Genomic DNA, 24,222 nt, shown 5'->3' with positions numbered 1-24,222 from the left:
GCCATGCTTTAAATAAGAAGCCCCAAAGATGTCATGGTATTTCATTCAGATGGGCTCCAATTCTGTTTGAGACCATCTATCAGAAACAGGAACCGGAACTCTGACTTGTTCTAGGCTTTGTCTTTTTCCTCACCTTTCTGTAGCAAATTAGTGACACCCGACTAGTGGCATCTTTAGCCCTCAAGAGACTTTGATTGTGCTTCAGGGTGTTAAGCAATTTGAAAACTGAAAGCATGGGAGAACCTGGTGCTGCAGGACTTGGGAGGAGAGGTCCCCACTTCTTCGAGGTGGGTGTTTAAGAATTGCTGTTGGGAGTGGAATAGATACTGCTTTATTCTCCCAAGATGTTATTTTAGAAAGCATCCTTTTCTAAACAGGAATTTATGAACTTAGTTTAATTCACGCTCATTCCCATCAGTGCTACAAGGTGGTGCACCTCCATATTATTAATGTGTTAATGGGGGCTAAAGCCCTGGTCCCTTTCAAAGCTTTGGGATTTTTGCTGTGGTCTAGGGTTTCACCTTGCCTTTCCCTTAACTGGTTGAGTGTGGTGTCATGAAGACATTCTTTTGGCTGAGTATGGCATCATGAAGACATTCTTTGGCATGTTTTCATCTTGGTTTCTGACTGGATGAACCATTCCTCCCAGAATATTTTGTACTTAATGTTTTCATCTGGGGAAGCTGTGACATGTTTCTCCCGGAATTGCCAAACTGTTCCCAGAATGGAGCTGTTGCTCACCCTTATTAATTCCATAAGTTATTTTTTTTGTTTGTTTTGCCTGGGAAATCTTGTTAAGATGAAGCTTGCCCAGAAGAAGAGATGAGCAAGGATCTATAAAGCCTTTACCCGTCAGCAAATACCCCATGTCTAACCTCTCCAGTCTGGTGACTGAGTGGAACCCTGTGTGACATAAACTTGATGGCTCAATCTTGTTTCTGGTGTTACTTCAGAACATTCTTTGTTCCTCATTTGCTCTTCTGTGTTGGCTGTGTCATGCCAGGAAGGAAAAACCACAGTGCCTCCTGGCCAGCATCCCTGCCCTCCCTCCTCACAAAGCTTGCTGAGGGGCTGGGCATTCAGCAATGTCCCAATACACAGCTCCATCCTTCCTCCCCCTGGTCTCACAGGTACCAGGGCAATGCAAGGCATGGGGTCCTCTTTTTTGTGGCAACATCCTTGGATACACTCACCCTTCGATGAGTGTTGCGTTTCAATATGATGGAGAGAGAGTTTTGAAAGTGGCATCTATCTCTACAGTATTACCCACCCAAGTCTTCCAGGGATATAATTAGGAGCAAACATTTGTAAATGACATGCATGCTTGCCAAGCAGACAACTCTCCAGATGCCAGTATTTTGTTATCTTCTCTCTTGGCAGTTTATCCAGTTTATATTTTCCTCCTTCAAATTGGATGGAGACTTTCATATATTGCTGCATTTTTCCTCTAAAGAAAAAAGTACAAAACAACCTCAGTGTCTCTTCTAGAACATAAACAGCACAATTCCAAGCTTCTGAATGTTTCTTTAAAGTTTAAAATGCCAGGTTTTTATTTAGTTGGTTCAATCGTCATTAGATGAAAATCGGTTTCTCAGAGGCTTCTGTCTATCCTGAGGCAATGTGATGATGGCAGGAATGAAATGGTAAAATATCAGCCTGTAAAACAAAAAGCCCAAGGACTGCATTCTCAACTAGCTTAAGCCTGTTTACTGTAATTGTAAGTTCATTGATTTAGTCTTCCTAAAGAACTAAATGTCTGGCTTGTCTGAAGGAAATAATTATAGCCCAAACATGCCAGTTGCAAAGGCAGTTAAGGTGCTGTTCTGTCAACAGCCTTACCCGAAACTGGGGAGCATCCACATCCCAAAAATGTTTTGTATGTTAAGAGCTTTATGCTTTTCTCATTGTATTTCTGTATTTAAAAGGGTATTTGGGATGAGTAAAGTCCTTGAATTTGAGATTTTCTGAGCCATTATATCTTGGACTTGCAAAGTAATTTGTTTGCATTTCATGCTCTTTCCCTGTGATTTAAATGTGTCCTTCAATATTTTATATAAAAATTAAATGAGGATGTACGTTTTCCTGGAAGCTTTTAAAGCTCTCTTACAGCTGACAAACCTTTTGTCTTGCGTTTATGTGGCGTTGTTTCTAACCTAATCATAAAGGTTAAAATGTTCTACATTTGCATCTTTTCAAGTTTGTAGGAAATAAAAGGTTCTTTATCAGGAAAATACACTGTTAAGTGCGTGTGTTCTCTTCTGGGTTTTATGCACTGAGCTTTGTCAGTGTTGCAGGTCAGGAAATGATCTCGATCTACTCATGTGCATCAGGAAATGGCATCTCTGTTCTTGGAGATACTCAGAAGCCACCTGGGCACTGTCCTGGGCAGGCTGCTCTAGGTGAATCCTCAAAAATGCACTCTCTAACTCCCATGTCTGTCTGTTTCACCAGGAATAATGAAACATTCAACTTTATGCAGATGCTTATTTTGTTGGCTGCAACATTTTAGGTAGAAAACAGGATCTGGAAAAGGACAGAACTGGCTCATTAATTACAAAGGCCTTCAGGACTTGTCTAATAAAGAGTCTCTATGCTTTATAGAGCACAATGAGGTCTGATTTTTGCATAAAGACAGCACTTTCTAGTCTGATACTGTGAATAAATAATCAAAATAGGAGTTTGACTTTACCAAACTTTCAGTCCTGTGATGGTGAACAAAAAACTAAATCTCATTTAGCAATGATCCAGCTGTGGGCTGGACTTTAGGCTGCAACTTGAGAGCTTTATTGCTGCTTCAGCTTTACTACAGGTGCAAGCACTTGTAGGACTGATGAAAAACATGCGTGCAGGGCTTTGCTCTCCCTTGGTCACCAGGATAGCTGTGTAGAGTTGCAAAGAGTTTGTGCAGAGCTCATCTTGCTGTAGTTTTTGTGCATGATCACTGTTGTCTCTTTTCTCCTGCCTTCAGATAAGGGTCATGTAAGACTTTGACATCTAATTTTCCCCCCTAAACGGAGATGTGAATGTGGTACCTCCTCCTCTTTCACTCGCTGACTGTGCTCACAATGGAAGTTCTCAGAAGTCATGTCTAAAAGCTGCTTTCACATTTGGGCACGGGATCTAACTGGTAAAACAGCTAATGTCAGGACTATAAGAGGAATAATTCAACAAAACATTTCGAATGTAATCCAAACATTGCATTTCTCATCCCAGGTCTTAATGGGCTTTCTCTATTCCTAAAGGCATGATGAATCTCTGGTGTATAGCAGTATCTGTCTATGGATAGGGGTGGATTGAGGGGCCTTGTACCTCCACTTGCATAAAGCAACATCACCCTCTTGGCATAGCTGGAATGATGATGATTTACGGCTGAGAATCTGGGTTGCATCTTGACATTTAAATAGAGTGAACAGCATAGATTCTAAGGGGGATGGTGTGCTTGGAAGAGACAGGGACACCATGTGAAGCTACTTCTGCAGACATTCTGAAATCTGCAAAGAATTAAAACCCCCTCTAATGAACATAATGGCTGCACTGTAAATACTTAAACAGTAAAACAGGAAAAAAGCAACATTGGCAAACCCCAGCATTATCAGAAACAGGCTCTTGTCCCTGCCTTTTGAGAGTTAAGATAGATTTCCTTACGTTTTCCACTAACTATACTTTGCTTGTTAGACCCTGATTGAATCAAGTAATTAATGTGATGGATGGAGGGAGAGTGGGGTTAAAAGGTGACTTATGATTTTCTCTTGGAAGTGGTCTGTGTGTTGAGCACTAGCAGAGAGGTTACCGGAGGTAGAAGTGAGCCAGAAAGATTTCAGTGTCCCTAATGGGGTTTAGAGTTCCAGCTGGCTGGGATGGTTTTCCTGGTACATCATAAAGAAATTAAACCTGGCAGGAGGGGAGCAGTGCTGGAACCAGAGTGGTTCTTCAGCGCTTAGAGGTGGAGCACTGTGCTCTAAGACTAGCTGGAACTTGATGTCTAATCAAGTTCATGTTTGAGTTATCAGCACCTCTCAAACTTGTCTTGCTAGGAGACAAGCAGACTTTCTCACAACAGAAGACCTTGGGAGGTTTCAGTCATCTCAGATGGCGAGAGGCTTCAAGTCCTCACAGCAATTCCTAAATGTACATGGAGAATCTCCATCTTTAAAGGAAATTTTATGGTGCTTTGAACAGGCAAAAATTTTAAACACCAGAACTCCTACTAATTCCTTCTGAAACGTGTGGAGTTGATAACAGAATGTGGGTAAGAAAAGCAAACGTGAGAACATAATGATAAGAGGCAGCACTAGAAAGAAGGGTGCTTGGTTGAAGCATGAACTAAAGTGAATTCATGGATACAGTGGCAATACTGGCCATCATTTGGCATCATCAGCTGCAGAGATGGCATATTAGTCACATGCTTACCCTCCAGCACCTAATACGGTTCCTTAAATTTCAAAAGCTTCCCAATTTTTTTGACCTAATAGAAGGAAAAGGGCTTATCCAAAAATGTGTAATTTCAGTCCTGTAACAATCTACCCTAGGCAAAATCCTAGGCTAACCTACATGGATGGAAAAGGATGTGCTTGACTGCCTGGCAGGTAGGACAACTGCAGCTTTGCTTAAGTGCCTCACTTTGGAAATGACTGTTGTGAGTTTTTCAGTTTCATCATTCAAAACTGAAGCAACTTATCTCATGATAACTTTACTGCTAGATGGCCATCTTTCCAATATAAGGTCTTAAGAGATGTTTTAGAAGCTGCTGTTTATTTTCAAGATATGTAAACATGAAAAACAAGGAGGTGGTTGGTGACAGCCAGCATGGCTTCACAAAGGGGAAATCCTGCCTGACCAATTTGGTGGCCTTCTATGATGGGGCTACGAAACTGATGGACAGGGGTAGAGCAGTTGACGTCATCTACCTGGACTTGTGCAAAGCTTTCGACACTGTCCCACACGACATCCTTGTCTCTAAATTGGAGAGACATCAATTTGATGGATGGACCACTCGGTGGATAAAGAACTGGCTGGATGGCCGCACGCAAAGAGTTGTGGTCAATGGCTCGATGTCCGGCTGGAGACTGGTAACGAGTGGTGTCCCTCAGGGATGGGTGTTGGGACCGGTCTTGTTCAACATCTTTGTCAGTGACATGGACAGTGGGATTGAGTGCGCCCTCAGCAAGTTTGCCAGTGACACCAAGCTGTGTGGTTCGGTTGATACGCCGGAGGGAAGGGATGGCATCCAGAGGGACCTTGACACGCTTGTGAGGTGGGCTGATGCCAACCTTATGAAGTTTAACCATGCTAAGTGCAAGGTCCTACACCTGGGTCGGAGCAATCCCAGGCACAGCTACAGGTTGGGCAGAGAAGAGATTCAGAGCAGCCCTGCAGAGAAGGACTTGGGGGTGTTGGTCGATTAGAAAATGAACATGAGCCGGCTTCAGTGTGCGCTCGCAGCCCAGAAAGCAACCGTATCCTGGGCTGCATCAAGAGGAGCGTGACCAGCAGGTCGAAGGAGGTGATCCTGCCCCTCTACTCTGCTCTCGTGAGACCTCACTTGGAGCATTGTGTGCAGTTCTGGTGTCCTCAACATAAAAAGGACATGGAACTGGTGGAACAAGTCCAGAGGAGGCCACGAGGATGATCAGGGACTGGAGCACCTCCTGTGTGAAGATAGGCTGAGAAAGTTGGGGCTGTTCAGCCTGGAGAAGAGAAGGCTGTGTGGAGACCTCAGAGCAGCTTCCAGTATCTGAAGGGGGCCTATAAGGATGCTGGGGAGGGACTCTTCATTAAGGACTGTAGTGACAGGACAAGGGGTAATGGGTTCAAACTTAAACAGGGGAAGTTTAGATTGGATATAAGGAAGAAATTCTTTACTGTGAGGGTGGTGAGGCACTGGAATGGGTTGCCCAGGGAGGTTGTGAATGCTCCATCCCTGGCGGTGTTCAAGGCCAGGTTGGATGATGCCTTGGGTGCCATGGTTTAGTGTGAGGTGTCCCTGCCCCTGGCAGGGGGGTTGGACCTGGATGATCTCAAGGTCCTTTCCAACCCTAACTATTCTATGATTCTATATTTCTGGTAGTAGTTGTGAATTTATGAGAGACGATCCACTGATGTGGCTGATCATAAAAATGCTTTTAGTATTCAGATGTAAAACAAATGCTGCTGTGTCATTTCTAACGCAACATTTTTAATAGCTCAGGATTTGAACTCTTAGGCAAGCAGTGAGATTCCTCGAAATGGGAAGGTGGTTGGTTGTGCAGACTGTCAATCAGGTATGTTTTGGGTTCTCTCCCTGCACTGGTCGGTCTGTTTTGTTCCTCAGCAATATTTTCTGTATTACTCCCTTTGGGGGCAATTTGCAACACTGGTGACCTTTCTGACCACTCTGATGGATGCTGGTGTTCATCCTCACTGACGTCTGCTAGCACCTAGGCAGCACTAGATGTTGGTGTCACTGTCCTGGCTGCAGCTCACACCCAGTCTGGACAGTGAATGGAAGGAGTGGGCTGATGGGAAGGCTTTTTTCTAGAGCTTGTAGAAGGATCTGATGAACTTCTGATGGTGTGAAATGCTATGGTTCTCTCAAGGTATTGGGCATATCTCCGTGTCTGAGATAAATGCCATAATTAGTAGATACTGGAATCTAGGCTGAAACCAAATCCTGCTGGAAAAGGCATGGGGAAAGGAGACACTTGTTGCTAAAGAGGTTTATGCTCTTTAATGCTTAGATTGATGGTTTAGATTTAAGCTTTTTAACCTTTAAAGTTTGTGTATTGCCATTGGACAAGGAGGAAATACCTCCTTTCAAGCAAAACAAATCAGCTTAATTTGTATTTTCATTCCAAACGGTGTTTCTTAGATGACCTGTCTTCATTTTTGCCACACAATGCCCGATATAGTAAGAAAAAACACCCCAAAAAAAAACCCAAAGGGTGACTGTGCTGAAATCTACCTAATGCTTTTTTGTAAACAGCTCATAAAAGGCTGTAAAGTCCTCATAAAAGGCAATGATAAGGAATTCAGTCTGCGTCAGTTATCAGCCCCTTGAGACACAGCTTCAGGTCAGACTGGACAAGCCTAGAAAGGTCACGGCCACTGAGCCAGACTGATGCTCGTTATCAGGCAAAGCAAATAGCTGCCTCCACAGCCAGAGATGAGCAGCCAGACACAGACCTGGGAATTGTTTATTCCACCCTGGTCCTGTGCTGAATATTCCAGTGTTGTGGAAAACTGTGTGTGATGTTTTCCACCCTCCTTTTCTTACTGTTTTTTTCCCCCATCTTAGGAATCTAGCCCAAGAACTTGACTGAAAAACAAGTTTTGAGGAAGCAGTAAAAAACCTAAACCATAGCTAAACAGTGGGTGGCCTTTAATCTGATGAACCGTGAGTGGACTTATAGCCTGTGTCTGACCTCAGCCACATTAGTGTGTGCCTGGAAGTGATGTCGGGAGTCACTCGAAACTAATTGTCTTTGAACTTGAGCATCCTTCTGCTTGCATTTAATGTAGAGGCATTTCCACTGCTTTGGTAGGTTGTTCTTCACAGAAATAGGATGGTTTGTATCACCTCTTTCTCCAATGAAGCGTACACTCAGGTTTTCTTGAAAATGCCCTCAGTTTCTTTCCATTGAAGAAAAAAGACCAACTGTTCTGAGGTCCCTCACTGCTGGCAGCCTGTGTGGAGCAGTTACGAGTTGCTCAGTAGCACTCTTAAATTCAGAGTTATGGCACACATACAGACTAACTGTGTAGCTCGCATGCAATGAGTCTGGCTCGTCTGGGGCCCTTCCCCATATGCTGTGTATCCTCTTGCTGCCATATGCATTCTAATCTCTAATGATGATTCTGAACTCATTTATGACTTTTAAACAGATTTCTAATGTCCTGATCACTGCTGGTGGGCAGCTCATCCAGCAAAAGCTCTTTTGATATCTGTGTTCACAGTAGTAAGTGTTGAATATTGTCCACCTTCGGATAATATATTTACTATTATCTACCTGTTTTTCATGGAGCTTCTTCATCTCAAAATCACAGCAAATTCTCTTGAAATCATTTTACAAGAAACCTTTAGTTTATGGCCCCAAAATGGTGCCTTTTCTGATGGGAAAACAGTTTCTTCTGTCAAGAAATTGAAATACGCAATTTTAGCCAATTAAAAGGATGCTTTGATTAATTTTTTTTTCCTCCTCAAATTTTGTCACACAGCTTTGGAATAGCAGAAAATGAAGAGGTTGGAATTGCTAATGAGTGAGACATGGAGGAAACAAGATATTCCAGAGAAGGTGGCAACATCAACCAACTAAAGTGATCTCAGGCTGCTCAATGTCTGTGTTCACTAAGCCAGCAGTAGTCTTTGAGAGATTTTTGACTTCATATCACCAATTAATACTATTTCAGATAAAATAACCTCTAAAATAGGTATATTCTAGGTTTTAACCTGTGCTGCTTTGGATGCAGTTCCTCTAACTTGCTGGGCCTGCTTTTGTGGTGTGTATTACTGGGTTTATTTGATGAGATCCTCATCAAAGACACGAAGGATAACTTTTTGTGCAGCAGCTGATTAAAAGCCTGTTCTGAACTATTACCTTGGTTGTGTGATCAACAGAGAGAGAGGCCTCTCTCCAGTGTTACCAGACTATGAGAGGTGGCTGGTAATGTCTGTAAATTGCCCTTTGGAAGAACCCGTGTTGTGGTTCCAGGAGAGGTTGAACACCTAACTGAGAGAGCATGACTGTTTCCTGAGGTGAATCCAGTCCTAAGAATAGCATCTCTGATTGCTGCTCATGAGGAAAAGTAACACAAATTGTAGTACTGAATTTAGAGGAGGGAACAGGTACCAGGGGAAGAAGGAGGGAGGCAAAGGCTGTTGTCTGGAAGTGGAGTGAGAAAAAAAATGTTCTTAAACAAGGCAGCTTTTCTCTGAAGACAAATTATTATGAATGTACTGCAGCTCTATAGAATGTTGATCTAAAGCATCACAAGCTACGAGAGTGCAGCAAGAGATATCTGATAATACTTCTAAGAGGGTCCTGGGGGAACAGAAAGTTTTTCATTGTATTCTTGAGTGATTTCTGGGGTGAAGTGGCGGAGAACTTTAAGAGCTTGAGTAAACACTTTGTTATTGAGGTTCAGGAAAAGGTCAGCCCCATGCACATCATTTGTTATCCTTTCCAGCAACTGTCAGCATTCTGGATGGGAGCAGCTCCAGCGCTCCAAGGGTCAGGTGGAATGTAGAGGCAGCCAAGATACACACCACATTGCCCAATGTTTGGGGTTCTTTTCTTCCAAAACATTCATTCAGATCCCCCCCAAATATATGTGTCCCATAGGCAGGGCAAGGCTGCAACCCATGGCTTTCACTGAGTATTAGTCACCACTAGCCCCAAACTGAAAATGGGGGAAAAAAGAGCACTATAAAAATGTCTGTGATGCATTTGGTTTTGTAACAGGATTTACTGGAGAGGGAGGAGGGGGAAGAAGCGTTTCTCAATCCCAAATAACTGAGGGTTTTTTACCCAAGGCTAGAGCAAACTGGCATACCCTTCCCTTGCATATGTACAGCTGGATTTCTTTTTTAAACAGTATTGGGCATTCTCTTCCTCTCAGGAACAGATGTTGCTGGATAATGGGCATGAACTTTACAGAGGAATTACACATCCTGATCCTGAGGTGTACAGACAGAAACCTGAGGGCAAAGTCTTCCTTTTGTTCATCTACATGACATTACAAGATAAAGTCAGTCCTGATCTCAGCAAGAGCTGCTTCAGACAGGGTCATACCTGACTCCAGTTTTCTGTTGGTGGATGTTTCCTTGAGAACTGTCCTCTGAGGGGTTAGACCTATACCACGGGGCAGGATTGTAATGTAAAACATCTCTTTTTTCACTCCATAGGCAGTTTTTGTCAGGCATAACAAGGTTGCAAAAGGCAGTTGGACTCAGTTATTTTTCTTCTTAGGGCTAACTGCAGTTGCCTTGGCAAACAGCCTGATCTGGAGAGGGCTTCTATAAACATGCCAGCACAGCTGGGATTTATTATAGGATAGACAATCTCTTCTACTTCTTCAGCTACACAACCTCAGTAAATGCTGTGTTTGCTACTTTCCACTGGGGAGGTTGGTTCATAGGTAGCTGTAGCCAAAGCTGAATTTTTGCATCCATATTCAGAAAGAATTGCCTTTCCCCTTCCCTGCACTGACCTCACTCTCTACAGGAGCTGACATGAGGATGGGAGAAGAAAATGGAAAGAATTCTCAGCTCTCACATAATTCAAACTGCTTTAAAAATCAAGGGGATGATGTACTGGGCCTAAGTTGATCAGTCTGGTCAGATCAAGGAGAGTGCTTGTCTCTGTAGGTTTTGTGTGCAAGCAAAGGTACATTATTTTTTATGTTAGGGCTGGGTTCTTTAAAGGGTGCTGAAGAAAGTAAGCTCTAAATGCTATTGAATCCTGTGAAAATCTGAGTTGTAAACATCATTATTGCTTTGTTTCCTCCCTTTCCTAGAACCTCTGTTTTTCTGCCTGAGCCAGCTGACAGACACTAACCATTAAACCTTTTCTCAGACATCAGAAATGTCTCAGTGTTTCACAGTGCAGCTTCAGTTTCTATCTGTGAAGATACACAGGTAATTAATTAACCCTTTGGATGTCTTTCTCCCTATTATAACCAATAGAGCATCATTTTTAGTTCATGGAAATTGATAATGCTTATGCCAAGAGAACACACAAACCATTCCATAGCTCCAGTGAAACGGGTGTTTGTTGTCTCCCATGGTTCAGATGGTTTTGAAACTTTCTAAGAAAGAGATGTTGTAGCAAAAGTTAAGTTGCCATCTTTCATCCCTGTACTTCAGTCCAAACATTTTGTGTCCCGGTGAAATTCCTGGCTGCAGTTTGTCAGACCTGAGCAGATGACTGTTAGTCTAATGGCATAGATTGCATTATAAAAATGGATTATGTCACCAATATGTACCAGCTTGATTTCCTTCCACCATGTGATGGGATGGATCTTGTGACTTAGAGAGGAGCAGTAGATCTGATATAGTTTGACTTTCATAAGAGTGGCAATGTCTGATATGTCTCTCCACAGTATGAAAAATTGGATTCATTCAGCTTCTGTAATAGGGATGCAGAGCTGGTGAAATAAATTACTTGGAGGACTCTCAGGCTGGCATTGTATCGATGGAGTCCTACAGAAATCTTCCTTAGTCTTATATCCTTCAGTATTTTCATTACTACTTGGATGAGGAGCTAAAGAAGCATGTATGGGAATGCTGAAGGACTGGGGTAGGATTGCAAGCCAGTTTGCAGGTTTGAGAATTCAAACTTATCTTGATGTCTTGGGAAAATGGTATGGAATAAATAGGATGGAATTCAGCCTCACTTCATCAATGCAACCAAGTTCAGTGCTTTGGTATTAAGTGACTTCATGGCTCAGTTAGGGAGAAAGAATGACTGGGCAGCAAGTCCATAGAACAGGATCAAAGGCTGAGTCACAGTCTGAATGCAAGTTGTATGTGTGAAGTTCAAGTGAAAAAGACAGGAAAATGGGATCCCAGCTTCAGTAAATAAGAGCATTGAGCTCTGCTCAGCACTGCTGAAGCCTCATTTGGAGTATAATGTCTGGATTTGGGCACCACACTTCACCAGTGATACAAAATATGAAGAACCAGTTACTAAGACTAGAGCAGAGAGAATTGTTAGAGGCTTTTAGATTCTATGAGGGGTAGCTGTAGAAAGGAAAAGTAACTGTTCTCTCCATTCTCAGAAGTCTTGGGCTTGTAGAGCAGCTCATCAATGCCAACCAGTGGAGGAAGCATGTGAACTTTCCCCCATGCACTGTGTTAAATGCAGGTTAAAGAAGCTTCAGTCACAAGTAGGTTTGGGATAGCCAGTTTGGACACTAGGCAACCGTTAGGACTGACTACCTGTCAAGGTCTCTCCCACTGTTGTTTTCTGTGATACCACATTAACTGAGTTTCTCATCCCCAGACTGCTCAGTGTTCTCCCAGCCTCGCATTAACCAGTTCATTTACTCCATTACAAAGAGATAAACCAATTTAAATCAGAAAAAGGGGTTTGTGAGCCACTTTATTTCTCACAGCACCATCGTTGAGTAACACTAAATGTCACATCTTTAAAGCCTATGCAGAGCAGCAGGGATAGGAGGTGACACAAACAGACTTCTGTCATGCAAATGGAAGTCTGGTATGAAAAGAAGAGCATCAGGGTTTTCAGCAGAACTCTGAGCCCCTGCATCCTCTTACCTCACTTTCAGACTGTACAGCCTAATTATAGTTCTGCAGATGGTGTTTATTTCATTATGCACTTGCAGAAGGGGAGAACTGGGGAGAGCTCTGTCTTGGATGCTGGAATGCTCCCTGTGGGCATAAATAATATGACAAATGCTTTTATTAGTGGCGATGTATCAGAAATAGTGTGGCTATTATACATTAATGATGTATAATAAGACTCAGTAACCTCCTTTAAACTTTTTCTTGGAAATGTGAAGATACTTCTCTTTTTTACAGCACAGATGATGCAGGCTGATTCTGAGCAAAGGGATAATGGTTAAAACCACTATATTTGCAAAGGAGGCACTTCAATATCCAAGTGCTTGGGTGCTTAGGTTGCAAGGGAGAGAAGGCATTAGGTCTCCTGAAGCTCTTGGGCCAATCTTTTGTCAGTCTCTTCTTGTAATTCCTCTGATGATAGTTGGCTTGGTCCTTCAGCTTGGTCCTTCAGCTCGGTCCCACTGCTGGGAACATTATTGGAAAAGTTGGGGGGGAGGTGTGTTTGTTTGGTTTTGGGGTTTTTTTTTACATGCTTGGGACAACCAGAAATACTTCAAGATCTTCCCAAAGACTGTAGAATACTGTATTTAAATAGCACATTTCTAACTGTGGTGGGGGAATTGTGGTTTAGCTGATTCCATCTCAAAAGTTTTCCTTAGAATTTGCAATTCTGCATAAGTGGTGAAAAGCAGAAAGCCCAAAAGAGAGCAAACAACTGAAATCAGCCAGAGCTTGTACCTGAGTGTTATTGTGCATCTCATCTGGGCCACACAGTGACAGTCATCACAGAAGCTGTTATAGTGGCTGTAATTAATGACAAGAGAAAAAGAGTTAATGTCGTTTTCTTACTTTGGTGTTTAGTCTCAGCAGTCCAGGGCTTCTAGGCAGCTTAATAAGAAAGGGTTTATCAAGCAGGATCCTGAAGAATTTAGTGGCTGTGGTGGAATCAGGGAGGTGCTGTTTCTAAGCTCTGCTGTTCCATGTTTGTTTTGGATCCCAGTGATCAGTAAATGTTAATCTCGTCCATAAGTTTTGGCAGCTCACACGTGTTGCTCTCTGTTTTTTTCTTTGAGGACTGTGTGAGATGCAAGACACGCTTCAATTAAAATATACCAGTTTAATGTGGTTATTTTTAGCAAAGCAACCCAAATAAGAGCAGATATTTGTAATACATGTTAGTGCTTAATGTCTTTTGAAAGTTTTGTCTTCCTCTAGTGACAGAGAAGTTTGGACAATTTTAACTCTGAAGGCTCCTTTTATCCCTTGTTTATTATGCTAAGAAAATACCATTTTGAAAGGAAAAACAAACTGAAATTGTTACTGCCAGAGATGCATGGAAATGGGATCTGAAACTTGAGTCTATCCGAGCTGGGTTTGGAATGTGTGCTACCACCATGAAGGCCAAGCAATTAACTGATGTCAACCCTGCAACAGGCAACTGAGTTGACTTACATCAGCTGAAGTGCTTAACCTGGAGCTTCTGCTGCCACTCTGTATCAGAGCACCCAGGCAGATGAAATGAATCTGGCCACGATGCAGATGAGTATTGGGTACATGATCAGTTTTCCTCATAGGCACCATTTTGTTACTCAGAATTCTATTAAAGTCTGTTAATAAGCTCTGAAATGTGTCTAAGTGAAAATGTGCAAGAAACGCTGGCAGAACAGTGTCATGTAATGATCAGTTACTTGTTTCCCAAGAGGCATCTGAAATTTCTACCAATTGTTATTTAATGAGAAAAGTCTCATGCCAAAAATACCATTTTCTTACAGCAAACAGCAGCAGCTCCATGCATTTACATGTCATGAGCTGACTTCAGGCTGTCATCTGCTAAGGTAGCTCAGGAAAACAGGCTTTCAGCTCATCACTAAGGTGCTTTTTTTCTCTGAGACTTAAGTTCAGCTGGCACTGATTTGTCACAGTCCCATCAAAGGGAAGGGTGAGAGGTTTTGACATGCCTGGTGTGTAGCCAGGCTTGGATTGCAGTCTTGGTATTTTGGGATTATCATCTATAATTATCAAAGGGCAGTGAGAATCCGTGAGGTAAGGAGCACAGCTCCTTACTCTGCTACTGATAACAAACTGGAAAGACTGCAGTGAGTTTGGAGTCTCCTGCCATTTTGAGGGGACAGGGTGTTATCTATTCTGCATTTCTAATGCCTGGATATAAGATAATTTCCTTTCCACGGTGTTGAAATTTAGAGTTATACTGTGAAAGAGCAGAATTTCTTACCGCTGGCTGCTCCTCCATCCTCTCAAACCAATCAGGGAAAACAGTGATTCATACAAGAGTCATGAGCAATCACTGGGTTGAAACCAGTAGGTTCCATACCAATACTGGGGCAGGCAGATTACCTGTTTTCAGAAGGGTTGCTTGGGAAGTTCTCTCTGGGACTGTGAGGCCACAGATGTTCAGCAGAACACTGTCTACCAAGGATTTCTTGGTAATAAACACAAAACTGCTGCAAAATGTACCCCTGTGGCTTTCCCATGTTCAGTGGTACTTAGAGGTGCTCCTTCCAGTGCCCTGATCTGCAGGCTATAAAGACACAGCAAGGGGCAAGCTAGTGAGGAACAGGGAGACATCACAGGAAGAGATGACTACGGTTTGATGAGAATCTGCATGTGAATAGAGACAGAGCCAGGAAAGCAATGGGAGGGGAGGAAGGAGTGGTTCTAATAAGAGCCAGATAAATAAGCAAGATGAGACCCAGAGAGTAAGAGGCATATTTCACAGACATGTATTCGCTGCTGCCTTTGGTGCTGGGTGGGATGCAATAACTCATGCTGTTGGTGGAAAAGGGTTTCCAGTATGTTAGCCAAGGGAGTGGCAGAGAAGGAAGAGGAGCTTAGAGTTCTGGAGTCAGTAGCATTATTTCCTGCTGCTTTTCTTGATGGTTTTTTTTTCTGGTCAGAGCCTTTCCCTGTAATGCTTCCTCCTTCTCCTTTAATTTACTTTTAGTTCATTAACAGTGCCAATGCCAAATAAGTCTTCCAAATGTTGAATTAATTCCAGTCCTCAAAAATCACCCTCAGCTGAGGGCAAAACTAGGAACCCTGATAAAATAAGAGGCAAATCCTGGTGTTTAGATAAAACAACACAATCTAGTTATAGAAACTTAATCCTGTATACCACAACTTTCAAATACACACAGTGTCAGAGAGCTTTTGAACTTCCTGGTACAGAAAACTCCATGCTTCAGTGGGATTGTGATGCACAACAAGTGTGGAAAGGAATAGCTGGAAGGATGCTGTGATCATTTCTGGAGCGGAGTTTCCAGTAACTGCTGTTTTGCTTTGTTAGGACCTCTGTGAAGACCCCCACCTCTTTGTGAATGGAATCAGCTCCCATGATTTACACCAAGGCACCCTGGGGAACTGCTGGTTTGTGGCTGCATGCTCCTGCTTGGCTCTGAGGAAGAGCCTCTGGCAGCAGGTAGGTGATCAGTGTGCTTGGTACATGAAAACTAACAAACCCTGTTGTTACCCTGCCTATCAGCCAGCGTTTTTCTTTTTAGGACCAATGTGCCTCTAATGAGTGTGAATTTGGTGAATTCAAATTCGCTTTCTTTAGAAGATATTTTTCCATCCTATGAGACTTCCACAGTCCCACTGAGCACCAGAGATATAACAAAGCCACAGTTAATAGTGTAACAGGTTCTGTCTTTCCCTGCAGAGCAATTTAAATGTGACTTTCCTGAATGATTCTTTGAAGTGGGACTATATTTGACATTGTACCAAGTTCAGCCTCTTTTTGCACTTCATCTATTTGAGGTTGACTACTCATAAAGCTGAATACCAGCATAGTGCGTGTCCCAGAGCATTCTGCCCTCTCGACAAATTTTAACACGGTGTATTTGGTGAACTTTCCTCTCCATGGTTTCTTAGGTGATTCCAGATTTTAACGAACAAGAATGGGACCCAAAAAACCCAGAGAAATATGCTGGGATTTTCCGTTTCCGTTTCTGGTGCTTTGGAGAATGGACAGAGGTGGTGGTTGATGATCTGCTGCCAACAATGGATGGGAAGTTGATCTACTGCCATTCCAATGTGAAAAATGAATTCTGGAGTGCATTGTTGGAGAAGGCTTATGCAAAGTATGAACTAATTCATTGTCATTTTAGTCCTCAGTGCTGTCCCTTCTATCCATCTGTTTGTTTTTCTTTCAACTCTGTCATATTTTCCATAGGTTTTAGGTTTACTGCTAGTAGAGAACCTAAACATGATTGAAAACTCCTTTAATCTGCATGGAGGAGGGGAATCATAAGAGTGCAATGTACTTCCCTTCAGCAGCCCAAAACCTTAAAGATCATTTGACTTCTTTCCTAGAAACCCAGCAAATGTTTATATGCAAGCTGATGTTTTGTTTTGTTTTGTGGTGAAACACAAATTTATTTCCTACATTCAAGCTGAGTTACAACAGGTAACTGAGAATGTTCTGTGTTATCTCCAGGCTGGCTGGATCTTATGAAGCCCTGGATGGAGGCAGCGCTGCAGATGCAATTGTGGATTTCACTGGAGCAGTGGCAGAATCTATTGATTTGGTACAGGGCAAATACGGTGAGATTATTTCTGAGCAGATGAAGCTGTTTGAAGACTTGCTGAAAGTGCATAAAAGAGGCGGGTTGATCAGCTGCTACATTGCGGTATGTATAGAGAGGTGGATTTGAGGAGTTAATTTCAGTTTAAAAAAATCTGGAAAAAATACCATTATTACTAGAAGTATATTGAGTGTGTCCTTCATTTGTATGCTTTGGAAAAGCTTCCTATGGAAGAAACTAGCAAGTTGGCAGTGCTGTCAGCCAAGCACAGCTCCATGAGCCACTAAATACAATCAGAAAACCACAAAGCCGTTTGTGCTGCCACTTTACTGTGCATCTGAAATACTGTTCTTTCCGAATGGTCACAGTTGTGTATTGACCTGAGGTTAATACACCCAGAATGCCCCCATTTACAGGCCAGATGGCAGCATTCATTTTCTCTGTTTCTTAGGGAAATCTGTTTAGAGAAAACAGTTCTGCTGGCACTGCGCTGCTGAGACTTCTTGACTTTGGTTGTGATGAGGGTGGTGAGGCGCTGGAATGGGTTGCCCAGGGAGGTTGTGAATGCTCCATCCCTGGTGGTGTTCAAGGCCAGGTTGGACAGAGCCTTGGGTGCCATGGTTTAGTGTGAGGTGTCCCTTGCCATGGCAGGGGGGTTGGAACTAGATGATCTTAAGGTCCTTTCCAACCCTAACTATTCTATGATCCTATGATGCAGTTGTCTCATCATTGTAATGCTGGAGCTGAGCTGAAAGGCTGAGCTCACTTGGTTATTTAGGTAGTGCTGTTTGTTAATAATGAATGACAAACCAGACTTCATGTGAATCACGCTGTGAACTTTGTTTCTGGGATGGTAGGTTGCTCCCAAATGCTAAGGCAGCTGTTTCTTAACATGGATCTCCTGCAGAGATAGGCTAAATACAGGGAGCTGTATTTTAAAAACAATTAAATAGACAGTTGTAATGCTTTCACTTCTTCCTAACATTATATTTCTGCCTGTCAAGTTAAACACAGATGCTTCTAAACATTGTTTACACAGAGGCTGTTCCTATTGGTTTGGCTTGACTTGTCTGCATATATCACTTTTTGATAGATGTATTATACGCACAACAAAGCTTGCTAGGTACAGAATATTTAATACTCAAGTGGCTTCATTGCTGACTTACAAACATGTCATCATTTTCCTTGCATTATAAAATAGCCCTGAGATCCACCATTTGGAAATTTGAACAGACAGTAGATGTTTAAATATCTCATTTAAATAAATAAATGCCTTCAGAATGAGGTGGGAAGGGCAGCCTAGCAGTAAGAAAAGCCAAGCCTGAGGGATAACAAAAGCTGCAGGACAGGTTACAGACTCCCATGCTGTCAGGGACTATTGTTTGCTTTTAGTTGTGAAAAATGTAAGTGAAAGTGTTACACTGGAGAAAGCTCAAACCCATTGGAAATGTCAGCCAGTCTTGGTGTAACACATAAGCTGATTCTTTAGGAGCTGTTGTTGGTGAAAGGCAAAGAGGTGTTGGCAAGAGTCTCACAGTTGCCAGACCATCTCTCAGTTCCAATTTGATAGAAATGCCTCTTTTCTGTCTTTTCTCCTCCCTGATGTCTTATCTTTGGGAACTGAACACTGTTGTATCAGTGCAATACCTGTGTTAGGAGAACGACCATGTCTGTTTAGACCACAGGAATTCTGCAAGGGGTAAAAGTATCTGAGAAAGCACTGCGTGCATGTTATACCTTGAATAAGTCCAGCTCTCCCCACCAGAGCAAAGTCTTGATAGTTTTGCTCTTTAATTAGCTCACTTTAAGTTTACATGCAAGGATCTGCTCTAAATCTAACTAAATCTAATATTCCTTCCTTGTTGCTAAGGGAGTAAGTGTCTATAGGCCCATTGGGCTATAGACCGACATAGGTGAGAGAGACTGGATGTGGCTCAATGCAAAGATGTCCATGCTGGCTCCATTTGGATCGTTTCTTTTCAGAAGAGTTACAGCACTGATACAGCTTTACTTTTTCCGTTGTCCTGTCTGGTATGTGTTGCTCAGAAGCAACATTGCACTGGCTTTGTTAAGGGCTAGTCATTCAAAGCAACTCCAGCATCTTTTCGTGATACTGCTGTTCTGGTTTTAGATGTACTGCTGAGATTTTGATCTGGATGCATTAAATGAAATTGTTGTAGCCACTAGCCCAGTCTTTAACTCTCAGAGGCCAGGGAGAGACAGAATGGCTGTAGCAGGCAGTATTCTCCTGTGCTCTGGACTTGTCAGGCAGTGTCATGCAAAAGACTAGTGGGTCACTAGTTTTGAGCCCTAGTGCTGTTGTCTTCCTGCATAGTCAAAACACTTGGGAAGAGAACATACAGCTCTGTGAAAAGAAACAAACCTTCCCCATCCTGCCCCTTGAACATGTGTCTGTCAGGTCCCTCAATGATATGAGCTCTTTTGAATTGTTATTCTTGGTGCTGAAGGCTTCCTCTGGCAGTGCCAATGAAGTGGAGACAGAGATGGGTCTTGTCATCGGCCATGCCTACTCAGTGACTGCAATTCGGAAGCTGCGCCTTGGAGAGAGGCTCATATTCTCTTTTAAGGCAGAAAAGCTGTTTATGATCAGGCTGAGGAATCCCTGGGGAAAAAGAGAGTGGAGTGGCCCATGGAGTGACAGGTAAGTGATGCAAAAGGAATGAAACTGTGATTAGGATCACTGGTTAGGTGCATGGTTAAACACTGTTAGGACACAACGTCAGTCTGTAGTACTTAGGAGTGATGGCTGAACTATTGTGCCATCTGTTAGCATTCTGTGAGCAAACGAAGACATCCTGGATGAGCCAGGAGCTTATGGCTTCCTGGACCTTTGTTTGCTGTATATATACATCACTGTTCTCGCACACTGGGGCATGAGTAGACAAATAGTCTATGATTAAGTGATGAGTCAAGAACATGAGGTTTGTTCCCAGCTTCAACAGTGATTTTGTCTGTGACTCAGTTTCTCATCTGCAATTGCTAGCTGCTGGGGATGGTATCAGCCTCTTATTCCTGGATAATTTAAGTGACTGGTAAAAAATGCTGTAAAATTGCCACACTTGTGATGCTTGGAATTATTTTCTAATGAATTTTAATGTGGGCATTGAGCTTAGCAGGCACCTCTAGAGAGACAGAAATGATCGCTGGAGGGGATGTATTCCATCACTGGCACTTTACACATGAAAAAACATTTAACTGGGATGTTGCAATTCAACGCTGTGCTTACCAGCCACTGTTAGCATTTAATAAAGTAGTGTTCTTAACAACAGGATAATAAGTACTTACCTTTTATACTTTAGCTAGCAAAAATCGATTACTTTCAAAGAGTTTGGTCCAGGTGAAATGCGAAGAATGTGCAGAACTACTGTGTCTTGTTTAACCTGTGGTTCTTCACTAGCTCTTGTCTTGGCACAGCTGCTGCTCCTGCCAGTGGAAGCACTGAGGACTCTGAGGTTGGCCCCTGGTTTTTGGCCTAACTGAATTAAATTGAGAATTTCCAAATAGGCGAAGAAAATTTCTGTTATGGCAAGCAGCTTCCCTTCCCTCCTGCCAACCACCTTCAGCTTTATCCTCCAAGTACTTCTGGAAAGGGAGAGAGGAATTGTGGCTCTCTTGGCCTTATGTAACACATTAGGGAAGGGGGCTCATGCTGTCTTCTATCGTGTTGTCTGATTTAAGCATCAGACTGCTTGCATTTAGGATCCTGTGCTCTCTGTGGTCAGCGGAAAGAGGCAGATGCCTCTGGGGACAATGCAGAACATGTAACTTGTATGTTAATGTAGGCAATGAGGTGTCCATGCAGTGTAGTGTCACACACTGGAAACTGGACACTAGGCTCCTGCTGCAGCAGTTTCTTCTCAAAGGCTCCCTGGGGAAATCTTAGACCTCAGGTCTCTTTTATTTAAAGAGCTATAAAACAAAGAGAATTCTCTGGTCTAAGTGAGATGTTCAATAAGCTCATGAGGAGGAAAACTAGGTTTCTTTTGAAGGGCCTCCAGGGAATGGATTCAATCTCATACAGCCTTCCAAACCAGCCGGTTTAGTGTCCTAAGGGAGGGTGTGACAAAGGAAATCAACGAAGATCTGCTCTAGTTGTGGCAATTTCCCATCCATCTCTTTCTTTTTTAGCAGCTTTCAAATCAATTCATGTTTTCAAACTCCTCCTGTAAAAGCCCATCACTTCTTCCTGAATATCATCTGTCCTTTCAGTACTCTGATGTTACCTTTATAAGGGACTATCAGAGAATTTTCCTTGCAGTTTTATTTCCAGGAAGCAGTACTTAACTGAAGTCATTAATCATCCTTGCTGTTGCTTTATTCCTCTTTTTCTTTTCCTTTCAGTTCCGAGGAGTGGAAGAAAGTCAGCAATTCAGAACGTAAGAGCTTGGGACTCACTCTTGAGAATGATGGAGAGTTCTGGTGAGTGGGAACCATGTGAGGGGTTTGCAGATACTGGCTGCACTGAGTAATTGCCATTAATTCTGCCATTTAACAACTTCAAGAACAGCTTCCCCACATGGATAAGATTATCCAGTCCTGGCACAAGGTCTGTTTCTTTTAAACTCTCGAGGGATGACAGAAGAACAGAAAAGATGAATTAAAACCCAGTAGAACAAAATTAGTAGTTCTTAGTAACTGTAAGTTTCAAACACCCTCAAAATTTATTCATCCCAGAAAGCCAACTGTATTCTGGGCTGCATCAAAAGGAGCGTGACCAGCAGGTTGAAGGAGGTGATCCTGCCCCTCTACTCTGCCCTCCTGAGACCTCACTTGCAGTATTGTGTGCAGTTCTGGTGTCCTCAACATAAAAAGGACATGGAACTGTTGGAACAAGTCCAGAGGAGGCCACGAGGATGATCAGGGACTGGAGCACCTCCTGTATGGAGACAGGCTGAGAAAGTTGGGGCTGTTCAGCCTGGAGAAGAGAAGGCTGCGTGGAGACCTCATAGCAGCCTTCCAGTATCTGAAGGGGGCCTATAAGGATGCTGGGGAGGGACTCTTCATCAGGGACTGTAGTGATAGGACAAGGGGTAACGGGTTCAAACTGAAACAGGGGAAGTTTAGATTGGATATAAGGAAGAAATTCTTTACTGTGAGGGTGGTGAGGCACTGGAATGGGTTGCCCAAGGAAGTTGTGAATGCTCCATCCCTGGCGGTGTTCAAGGCCAGGTTGGACAGAGCCTTGGGTGCCATGGTTTAGTGTGAGGTGTCCCTGGCCGTGGCAGGGGGGTTGGACCTGGATGACCTTCAGGTCCTTTCCAACCCTAACTATTCTATGATTCTATCTATATTTAGGACATTCAGTCAGAATCAAAAACTACACGTGTTGGTTTACATGATAGAGTGCCAAATATTGAACACAATGTCAATCTTGTTTCCTAACTACTGTGCCTATCTGTAGGATTTCTAGGTCAACCGTCAGTGAGGTATCTATAAATACAATTACAGCCAAAGAATTTTTGTATCTGTTGGTTTTTTCCAGCATGGGTACAAGTGTTCATTCTCTACAGAACCTCTAGAACTCTAACATGATTCAGTTCAAAGCTTAGATATGCGAAGTCCATCCAGCAGCAGCTTCAGTAGGTTGTTAATATTGCATCAAGTGTGTGCTGGGAAGGCTCAGCATGAAAAGTCTTCTGTTTGCTTGGCTTTGTCAGAACTGGCAACTGGAAGCCACCTGTAAGGTTTGGTTTTGGGACATCAATAAGCCAGGACATGGTGTTATTTCAGAGATATGAAGCTGTTAGAGGAGGTGAATGTTTCTAACTGCTCTGCAAGCCAGTCTGTCACTTCAGCAGGCACAGGTTATAGCATTGAGATGGTGCTAAATAAAAGCAATGTCCAGAGTACAGAGGTTTGAGTCCTGCTCAGGGACAGTTGTAGCAATAAGGACCAAGGTGTGTATAGTGCTTTGGTTGCAGATAATCTCTTTTACCTTTGCAATATGCATGTTAACAAGTTCAGCCTGTAGATGCAATCTATCCTTTAATAGGTTTATGTGCTGCAACAAATCCAGAGCTGACCAAACCACACTAAGGTGATATTGCTCTAAATTAAGCTCTAAGATAGTGTGATTGTGGCTTCACAAGTATTTCCGTATGGAGAGCTTTCCAGTGAATCAGCTTGTCCTCTGCACAGCTGAGCAATGCCTCCTCTTAAATTACTGGAAGATTTCATGCGTAATTTTGGCTCTTGGCTTGAGTATCACTGTATATTTTTAAGCAAACCATTACTTCGCTGGTGTCCCATGGTACAGGATGACATTTGAGGACTGGTGTAAGAATTTCACTGATGTGGACATCTGCCGGATTGTGAATACCTCCTACTTCAGCATCCACAAGACCTGGGAGAAGAAGATGATGCATGGGGCTTGGGCAAAGAATTCAGAACCCCTGCTAAATCGCTCTGGTGGATGCTTTGATAACAAAGAGACCTTCCTTCAGAATCCCCAGGTGGGAATCCCTGTGTTTTGTGAGGTATTGAAGTGTATCCATTTTAGCCAGAGCTTCGGAAATACCCACCCTGCTTGGGAGCTGGCAGTGATGACTTGACAGAAGTCTCATTGCCTGGGGCTGTCCTCTGGGAGTTTGCTGCTTCACGGCTTGATTGAGTGATTTCTGTGAAATCTCTCAGAGGAGTTTAGATACTGGTTTAGGACTGATCACGTTTGGGGCTGATGAATCAGACACACCAGGATTAGTGAAGTCCTGTGTGGACTTCCTTCAGTTTCCCAGTTGGGAAGTTACCAGAAAGGTAGCAAGTCTGATTTTTCTAATGACAACTTCATTCATTTAACATCCTTAAACAGCCTAAGGACTTGGGCCACTGTGTTTAGATAGTATCCCTTTGCATTAATCTAAGGTTCTGAAAGTATCTAGTCTCTTCCCCAAGCTCACCCTCTCCTCAGTATTACAGACATTGTAATTTGAAACAGAAATTGTAATTGTCCTACTTGGCAAGTTTCAAGGTATTCAGTTTATCTGTTCATCCATTCTCACTCCATTTCTCACCTTCCTGCCCTTCTCAGTGTTGTACATTTTCATCCTAGTGAATGCAAATTCAGGCATCAAACTGCCAGTACTGCCACTGAGATTTGGGCACTTTCTGCTTTAGTTACTACTTTGAAAATTGCCCTCCCTGTTCTTCTGTAATTTGCCACATACTTTAGATTAACGAACAATGTTCTTGTGTCTGCTTTTCTGCAATTGTATGGGAGGTTTCTGTCTGCACCCCTTGGTTTCCATAGCAGGATACTGGAGAAGTGCAGCCTTTGCTGTTCAGGCTAGGAGTGAATCTCAAACTCCCAGCTCATCCTGTCATACAGCTGTAGATGGAGAAGCAGTTCTTCACTGCTCTGTCTTCTGTCAGTGCCTCTTTTCT

At 42.9% G+C, this 24,222-nt stretch overlaps 1 protein-coding gene across 1 annotated transcript in view; it reads left to right on the top strand.

Moving 5' to 3' along the window:
* CAPN6 (calpain 6) overlaps positions 1–24,222 on the top strand; it is a gene marked incomplete at both ends in the record, with an annotated part of 49,537 nt that overhangs the window by 13,001 nt on the left and 12,314 nt on the right. The window contains 6 exons of the mRNA XM_080624991.1: positions 15,585–15,716; positions 16,169–16,377; positions 16,734–16,926; positions 19,290–19,483; positions 21,184–21,261; positions 23,099–23,294. Of these exons, the coding sequence (XP_080481117.1) occupies positions 15,585–15,716; positions 16,169–16,377; positions 16,734–16,926; positions 19,290–19,483; positions 21,184–21,261; positions 23,099–23,294 (1,002 nt within the window). The remainder of the gene's footprint in view (positions 1–15,584; positions 15,717–16,168; positions 16,378–16,733; positions 16,927–19,289; positions 19,484–21,183; positions 21,262–23,098; positions 23,295–24,222) is intronic.

Source organism: Psittacula echo, assembly GCF_963264785.1.
Source record: "Psittacula echo genome assembly, chromosome: 8".
Lineage (NCBI taxonomy): Eukaryota > Metazoa > Chordata > Aves > Psittaciformes > Psittacidae > Psittacula > Psittacula echo.
This window is presented reverse-complemented; position numbering and strand designations above follow the sequence as displayed.